This window comes from Myotis davidii, unplaced genomic scaffold (assembly GCF_000327345.1).
Source record: "Myotis davidii unplaced genomic scaffold, ASM32734v1 scaffold129, whole genome shotgun sequence".
In the NCBI taxonomy this organism is placed as follows: Eukaryota; Metazoa; Chordata; class Mammalia; order Chiroptera; family Vespertilionidae; genus Myotis; species Myotis davidii.
In genome coordinates, this window is record NW_006383019.1 from 249,587 (window position 1) to 259,036 (window position 9,450).

The 9,450-nt window shown below is 39.3% G+C and overlaps 1 protein-coding gene across 3 annotated transcripts in view; it reads left to right on the plus strand.

Moving 5' to 3' along the window:
• Positions 1-9,450, plus strand: part of NCOR1 (nuclear receptor corepressor 1) — a 242,871-nt gene that overhangs the window by 83,462 nt on the left and 149,959 nt on the right. For all 3 annotated transcript variants that reach the window (XM_015558355.1, XM_015558356.1, XM_015558357.1), the window contains exon 5: positions 1,515-1,697. In XM_015558355.1, the coding sequence (XP_015413841.1) occupies positions 1,515-1,697 (183 nt within the window). The remainder of the gene's footprint in view (positions 1-1,514; positions 1,698-9,450) is intronic.

The window sequence follows — 9,450 nt, forward strand, 5'->3', positions numbered from 1 at the left end:
GTATGTTATATTTGGCTAAAGAGATGTTATATGCACTGTAGTGTAAGCAGGGTTAGTTTCTCTTTATAAGGATAGGCGTAGGTGATAGTAGCAACAGAAGTTCCTAGGTAATTTTCTTAACTTCTGTGCCATATTATTGGTTCTTGGAAAGCCTGAAAACTTTATGATAGGAACTCTTGACCATATCGTAGTTGTTAAATTGGGTGGGCACATAGATTTTCACCTGTAGTTTATACCATATTCCAGCCTACATGTTCATATCTTTTGAAGAATCATTGCAAGAAAATGGCTGAGAAATTGGTATCTTCCTTTGTCTTGATTGCATTATTATTTCCCCAGAAATTCTCTATAGTCTCTGTATTGTTATACCGAAGGTTGGTTAGTCAACCTGCCACCTCATTCTGTATGGCTGTTAGAATCTTCAAAATAGTGAATGATATGTCTGAATTATAAAAGTGATATAAACATCACAGTGGAGGATGTATGTATAAAAATTACTGTTGTAGGACTTCCATATAGAGATATAGTACACATGGCTCTGCTGTTTTTGTGAACTCAGAAAGGGAAAAATACATCTACTATGAAGGGCTCCTTGTGGCTAACTGGGCTAAAACCAACAACAAAACAAAACAGGCCCTAGCAGCCATTTCCTCACAGGGGCCTCTCATACAAACTGTACTTTACAAAGGAGCGCCTGCACTAAACTGCCTGTATCCACACTGAACTGCCTGCTTGCACTGTGTTTCTGCCATCTGAGCCAGTCCTTCTGAAGGAGTTTCTTTTATTTCAACCAATAGGACTGAGATTTTTCCCCATTCAGTCAGAGCTGTGCAGCTCCAATCAATCATAGCAGCTCTATTCTGACCATTCTGTATAGTGCCTTTGAGCCAGTCAAACTGGAAGGATTCTGAGTCCTCATTTGAGAACAGGGACTTTTTTCTATATAATTCGGCATCCTTCTGACTTGGAGAGTGCACTTTCCACTGAAGACTGTTTCTTCTGCTAGAGCTGAGACACTGGACCATCCTGGAGCAGAGCACAGTGGAGCAGAGCAGGGCTGCCTAAGTGAAGAGGGACCTGGCCCAAGGGCAGCTTCATAGCCTTGCTGTTTTAAAAGTCACACTATAGCACTATTGAGCTGTTTGCACTAAATAAAGTTTCCTTCTTAACTGCACCCCAGATTGGGGAGTCCTGTTCATGTTGAATTGAAGCCAGTGACCATGTTTGACATTTTAAAATTGACTTTTTGAGTTAAGAGAATCATGACACTACCATTGGCTCTTAGTGAGGAAGAAGTTGTTCTCTGCCAAGCTGGACTGACTCAGTGGTTGAGTGTTGATCTATGAACCCAGGAGGTTGTGGGCTAGATCCCCAGTGCGTTGTGCAGGAGGCAGCTGATCAATAATTCTCTCTTCATTGATGTTTATATCTCTCTGTCTCTCTTCCTCTCTGAAATTAATTAAAAAATATATATTAAAAAATAAATAAATTGTTCTTGATTTTCTTCTCTAAAGGATCCAGCATTTGGAGGCAAACATGAACCTCCATCCTCTCCAATCTCTGGGCAACCATGTGGAGATGATCAAAATGCTTCACCTTCAAAACTTTCAAAGGAAGAGTTAATACAGAGTATGGATCGTGTAGATCGAGAAATTGCTAAAGTGGAGCAGCAGATCCTTAAACTGAAAAAGAAGCAAGTAAGTGTTTGATTTTACTGCTTAATGTATTCTAAGAATGAATGTTTGTCTCTTTAAAGAAGATAATGTTGGTTTTTCTATACATTTCAAATTTATTCTGTGATTCTGACTTTTTTGTTGTTTTCTTAGTTTCATTCATTAATTTCCTCAGTTGTATTATTTTATTGTATGCTAATAGCAACCTTATTTATTCATTTTATTTTTTATCTTATTGGATGGATTGTTTTTAATTTTGTTGCTATTTCATATACTAGTGCTATATTTTTAGGTTCATGTGGAAACAGATTTTCTAGGACATGTGCCCAGGAAAAGTATTGCTTGGCCAGAGAGTATGCATATCTTTGTGTATACTAGATTATACCAAATTTGCTAAAATGTCAGTACCATTTTACATTCTCAGTGGTAGCATGTACAAGTTCCATTTTGTGTATAGCCTTGCCTTCATTTGATAGTTTTTTTCAGTTGGATGTGAAATAGTTCTCACTGTGGTTTTAATTTGCATTTTGCCTCATCAGGAATGAGATAGAGCTTATTTTCTATTGTTTGTAGTATATTTGTGTTCCATATGGGGATGTTTTTCTTTCAATTGGTCATTTTATTATTTGTAGTATTTCCTCAAGTCTCCTGTCATTGATGTGTATAGCAGATAACTTCTGTATTGTGGCTTGTCATTTTTCTTTATTTGTGGTATGTGTGTAGGGACTTTTTTATTGAGATAAAAAATTCACATACCATAATAGTGACTTTTTTAAAGTGTATAATCCTGTGGCTTTTAATGTAGTCATAAAGGTGTGCAATTATCACCACAATATAATTCCAGAACATTTTTATTATTTTGAAAAACAACCACATACCTATTAGCAATTACTCTCTATGTCCCCCTTGTCCCTGCTCCTGGCAACCAATAATCTCTTTTGTCTGTATGGATTTACATATTCTGCACATTTCAGATAAATAGAATCATATAATATGTGACATTTCATTTAGTGTGTTTCTTTCATTTAGTATGTTTCCACTCTTTATCCGTGCTGTATCTTGTATCAGCAATTCATTTCTTGTTATGGCTGAATAAAATGTTGCATGTATATACTGTTTTGTTTATTCACTCATTAGTTGATGGACATTTGCGTTGTATTCACTTTTAGCTGTTATGAATAATGTTTCTATAACATTCATGTAAAAGTTTGTGTGTTTTTTTGCTTTTTTGAGTGTTAGGAGTAAGATTGCTTCCATTCTGAAAAGGGGATTGATATTTAAATAGAAGATTTCAGTGTGAATTGTTGATGATGCTCAGTATGAACTTTATTTGTCTCTCCTTTTTCTCTCTCTTCATTTTTGGGCTCACAATACCAGGACTGTTCAATATGGTTTTTCTCGATTGCCTGTATTTTTTTATTTAATGTCATTTACAGAGCTAGGTCCTTTTGTATTTTAGGAGTTTTTCCCATTTTATTTTTTAGTCTTTTTCATTCTAGTTTGATATGTATAGGTTTCTTTACTGGAACTCTTTCTTCAGTTTCCTCCTCCTCATTATATTCAATATCTTCATCATTACGTTTTATGTTTATCTGTGGAACCTTGCTACCACTTCTAGGGGTAGATCACTTTCCAGATTATGTGGGAGTTTGACAGCCTCCTCTTCTTAAAAGATCTTCTGATTCTGCATCTTCCTCCACAGCTGCTGATTGCTGTCCGCTAATATGCACAGGCCCTGAAGCATGTGTAGACCACAGGTGGTGTTATTTCAAAGCCACTAAGGGAAACACTGGTTGTACAGATGGTTTCAGTTGCCAGTATTACTTAAATTGGACTGTCTTCATAATTCATTGCCTTTTTTTTCCAACAATGCTCAATTCATCCTTTGTACCAGCACTAAACTAGCCATTCTTAAAGATAACTGGTGCCCATTTTCATCATTATCCACTTTAAAGTGATAATCTTTGTTAGTCTTTAGTTCCCCAACTGAAAAGATAGTTCTGGGACCTTAGTAGGCTCATGTCCATTGAATCTTCCATATATAAATGGCTCTCACCCTGAGGACATGTTTATTGATTTTTAGAGAAAGGAAGGGAGAGAAAAAGAGAGAAACATTGATCCATTGCTTCCTATATGTGCCCCAACTGGGGATCGAACCTGCAATCTAGGTTGCACCCTGACTGGGAATTGAACCCACAACCTTTTGGTGTATGGGACAGTGCTCTAACCAGCTGAGCCACCCACCCAGGGCAGCTCTCACATTTTAATTTGGAGCCAGAAACTTCACTTTAGCGTGCCCCTCTGCCCCCAGATAAGGTTAAACAATAGAAAAACTTAAAATTATTTGAAAAGTAGCTAGTGCTTACAGATCAGGCTCTGCAAGATTTTACAAAATAATGTTAAGCCTCAATAAATAAAACAGTGTGTTCCCAGTGTATGGAAAACAGAAGGAATCCCCCAGAAAAGTCAGAAATGGACAGAAACCCATTGGGAATTTAATGGGTTAATGGTGATGACGGCATCCTCTTAGGTGGGAGAGAATAAGGATCGAGATAAATGACTACTGTTCCAGATAATAGCTGGGTGGTAGTCACACCAGGGCCAAAAGTTTTTAATTGTGATGAAGTTGAATTTATTTTATCTTTTACTACTTTTGCTTTTGGTGTCCTATCTAAGAAACCGTTGCATAATCCAAGGTTACAAAGATGTATACCTTTGCTTTCTTTTTTCTTAGGCACAAGCTTTATTTTTTCCATGTATTATTAACATTTTCATGTCTAAAATTCTCTTCTATTTATCCTATTCTTTTTCTCCTTTTTTCCCCTCTTTATGCCTCCAGTTCAACCCATTTGTTTTGTGTGTGTTTAGCTTCTTGGTTTCTCATGATCCATAGGCATTTGAACAAAGCAACCAATAACTTGTTCTGTTTTACCACCGTAATGTCTCTTCCTGTCCATCTGTGAGCACCCCATTCCTTCCTGTTCTTCATTCTGGAGCAGCCTGCTTTGACAGGGCATTTTCCTCATTTGCCTGTTGTGAAGGAGTTGCTCAGGTAGTTTTCAGAGGAAATTGTTCCATATATAGCTGTAGATTCAGTGTGTCTTTGGGAGGTGGTTGCCATCTTCAACCACTCCTTGCCTGTACCTATGTTTTCTTTTGCAAGTTTTATAGTTTTAGCACTTAATTTAGGTCTTGAAGCTTAATAGTGTTTTTTGGTGAACAAAGTTTCTTTAGATTTTATATGCGACTACCCTGGCATCATTTTATTTTTAAGTTTATCTTTATTGTTGAAAGTATTACAGATGTCCCCTTTGTATTTTTCCCCCATTGACCGCCTCTATCCCACACCTGCCCTCCCAAGCCACCTTGCCATGATTAAAATAGTTTACTATATTATAGTCTTTTGAAAAGTTTTATAGTTAATGCTTTTCACATTCTTTTTCTTAAATTTATAGGAGTGATATTGGTTAATAACATACAAATTTAAATGTGCAGCTTTATAATACATCATCTGTATATTGCAGTGTGTACTCACCATCCACAGTCAAGTCTCCCTTTGTATCTATCTATCATCTATCTATCTATCTATCTATCTATCTATCTATCTATCTATCTATCTCTATATATCTTTTTAAATTCTCACCCTTGGATATGTTTAGAGGGAGAGAGGGGGAGAGAGAGAGAGAGAGATGAGAAAGCAAACATCAATTGGTTGTCTCCTGTACGTACCCTGACTGGGGATTGAACCTGAAACCTAGGTATGTGCCCTGACTGGGAATCGAATCCCCAACCTTTTGTTGCATGGGACTGTGTTCCAACTGAGCCACCTGGCCATCCATTTTGGGAGTTTTTTGCTTACTCTTCCAATTTCCTTACTGTTAACTGGTCTATTTAGGTTTTCCAATTCTTCATGATTCAATCTAGGAAACTTATTTATTTCTAAGAACTTGTCCATTTCTTCTAAGGTATTGAATTTGGTGGTGTATATACTTTCATAGTATTGTTATATAGTCCTGTGTATATCTGTGGAGTCCATTTTAACTTCTTTTTCATTTCTGACTTTGTTTATGTGAGTCTTTTCTCTTTTTTATCTTAGTGAGTCTAGCCAGGAGTTTGTCAATTTTATTAATTTTTTCAAAGAACCAGCTCTTTGTTTGATTAAAATTTTATTGTCTTTTGTCTTTTATTTTATTTAATTCTGTTCTAATTTTAATTATTAAAAAATTTTAATATTTTCTACTGACTTTGGGCTTCATTAGTTCTTTTTCTAATTCTTAAAGGTGAAATATTAGATTTTTTAGTTGCAATTTTTGTTTCTTGAGGTAGGCTGTAGAGTAATGCTATAACTCCCCCACATTTTGATATATCTGTTGTGATTCTCATTCATTTCTCTGTATCATTTTTTTGGTTAATCCTTTCCCGAGGATATTTTTTCCATTGACACACACACACACACACACACACACACACACACACACACACACACACACCTGGTTTGTCGTGATGGTTTTGAAGGAGTTCTGAAGTTGTGTTGTTGTTGTTCTTTTTTTTTTTTTTATATTATTTTTTTGATTTTTTACAGAGAGGAAGGGAGAGGAATAGAGCCAGAAACATAGATGAGAGAGAAACATTGATCAGCTGCCTCCTGCACACCTCCCACTGGGGATGTGTCCGCAACCAAGGTACACGCCCTTGACTGGAATCGAACCTGGGACCCTTCACTCTTCGGGGTGATACTCCATCTACTGAGCCAGGCTAGAGCTCAGCCTGTCTTTTATTGCAGATCTTATGGTGGTAAATTCCCTCAGCTTATATACGCCTGGAAAAGCCTTTATTTCTTTTTTATATCTAAAGGTTAACTGTGCTAAATATACTATTCATAGCTGGTGATTTCTCTCTTTCAATAATTTGAAAATATCTATATATCTATCTATATCTATATCTATACCTATATCTATATCTATCTATATCTTTTAGTATCTTTTTATTGATTTCAGAGAGGAAGGGAGAGGGAGAGAGAGATAGACACATCAGTGATGAAAGAGAATCTTGATTGGCAGCCCCCTGCACCCCCCTACTGGTGATTGAGCCTGTAATCTGGGCATGTGCCCTGATTGGGAATTGAACCATAATCTCCTGGTTCAACCACTGAGCGACACCGGCCGCGCAATAATTTGAATATTTCATTTCAGTCTTTCCCAGCTTTAGGGTTTCTGTGATAAATCCCACGAGGTTACCATCTTTTCTCTGGCTTCATTGAGAATTCTTTCTTTCTTTGCCATTAATTTTTGAGAGCTTTAATGTAATATGCCCTGGAGAAGGCCTTTTTGGGTTGAGATAATTAGGTGTTAGCTTATTGGATTCAAGGATTCGGTTCTTTCCATAGGTTTGAGAAGTTCTCATTGATTATTTGTTTGAATAGATTCTTTGTTCCTTTCTTCCTCTCTTCTTCTGGTGGACTCATTATTGTTACGTTGCTTTTACTAATGGAGTCAGATAGTTCTCATACTGATCTTTGAGTTTTCTTCATACTCTCCATCTCTCTCTTCCACCTGAGTCATTTTTAGACTTCTAGCTTCAGTGTCAGTATTTCTTTCCTCTCCCTGGTCTCCTCTATTCCTTAGGCAGTCTAATTCAGTGGTCGCCAACCTTTCAGACCTCATGGACCACCAGTGGTCTGTGGACCACCGGTTGGCAACTGCTGCTCCAAAGGTTTCCTTATTCTTTACCTGATGTATTGAGTGCTTTAGCTCCAGAATATGTGTGTGTGTGTGTGTGTGTGTGTGTGTGTGTGTATGTCTATGTTTAAGTTTCAGTATCTTTGGTGAAATACTCTTTGCCATTTATTTTATTTCTGAGTTCGTTGAATTACTTTTCTGAGTTTTCTTGTATCTTGTTGAGTTTTTTTCCCCAGAACTGTAATCTTGAATTCTCTTGTCATTTAAATCATAGTCTTCCTTATCTTCAAGTTTATTTTCTGGAGATTTTTAAATTTTCTTTCTGAACTCCCTTGTTACCTTGGTTATTTATTGTACTTGATGGGTTATTGCTCTTCCTGCCATTTGTGGGAGTGAAATCTCTTTTTTCTTTCTTTAAAACATTTTTTAAAAGTTTTGACTCTTAACTTGATAAATAGAGGACTTGCTTTTTTTTTCTTGTAAGTGGTGCTGAAGCGAAAGGTTTTTCTTTTTCTTTTCTTACCTGTACGAAGAGAATTGGGGCTTCCAGGATTATCTCTGTGGGGCGGTGTTGCCTCTGCCATGGAAATTCTCCCCATTCCCTTCTCCATATTGGCCAAGGAGCTGGGTGTCCTCTGTACAACCAGGTACTTGGTCCCCTTTGTCTTGGGACAGCATCTACATGGAGGAAAGTTATGGTCTATGGGTCTCTTGGCCTTTGTTTTCCTGGTGCTGCCTTCCTTTAGTGAGAGATGCCAGCAGAGCCACTCTGTCTGAATTGACCCAGCTGCTTTTACTAGGCTCTGCAGTGACGGGGCATGGGGTGGGAGCATCTGTGCTCTGTTCTTTCTAGTTGCTTTAGCTGCAATGAGTACAGACCATGCAGGTTAGAAAGTTGGTGTGGTTTTTTATGCCTCTTCTCAATCTGCTCAGTGAGAATTTTAGTGCTGGGTGGGCCATAGAGGATGGGAAGGTTCCTACATCTGTAGGTTTCTTTGGTGATGGTGGTGTGTGGAATGAACCTCTTCTCTGCCCCTTATCTTGGGCTCAGCCTCTGTGTGTGCCAGGCCCAATTGATTGCTGTCTCTGTGGGGGTCGTACCCTGACCTTTCACGCTATCACTGCTATCACAGTGGTGGCCTTGGCCACCACTAGGGCTGGATTTCCTCTGCAGTCTTGTCCTTTCCTTTGCCAGTCTCCCCTGTTCATCTGGATGTGCCCAAGTTCAGATGTTTCAGTGTGTGGAACTTTCAGATATGTTTATGTGTTGAGCAGGGAATCTTTTGTTGAATTATAGCTATCCTACTTGTTATAAGGAACAGTTGTAGGGCTCCTCTCATGCTACCATGCTACTGACATCACCCCTCACATTATTCTTAAGCTACCAGAAATTGATTTTTTATGACTACCTTAAGGTAGGAGTCAACATTCATTTTTATTCCTGTATGGATAATTAATTGAAAATTTCATTCTTTGCCCACTGTTCTATAGTTTTAGCTCTATTATAATTAACTAGAGGCCCAGTGCACGAAATCGGGGGGGGGGGGGGCAGTTCCCTCAGTCCGGCCTGTGCCCTCTCACAGTCCAAGAGCCCCGCAATCGATTGCCCCAAAGAGGTAGGCCCCACTCACCCAGCCCGGGCTCCTTGATGGATTGCTCCAAAGAGGTAGGCCCTGCCCCCTCGGCCGGGGCTCCGCGATGGATCGCGCCCTGCAGCGGGAGACCCTGCCCACCCACTGCAGCCCGCTGGTCGGTGGCCTAGGCCTCCCTCTTTGGGGCAGTTGTGGAGGCTTCCCCTTACCCCCCTGATTATCAATAGTGACTGATCGGACACTTAGCATATTAGCCTTTTATATATAGACTAGAGGCCAGGTGCACAAAAATTTGTTGGGGGGTATCCCTCAGCCCAACCTGTGCCCTCTCACAGTCTTGGACTCCTCGGGAGATAACCACCTGCTGGCTTAGGCCTGCTCCCTAGGTGGCAGATGGCAGGCCCGGATCCTGTGCTGGGTCACAGATGGCAGGTCCTCTTTCGCGCCGGCCCGCCCCGCTGCCCGCTGCACACGGCAGGCCTGGTGGGCGGTGGGGTGGGGCGGGCA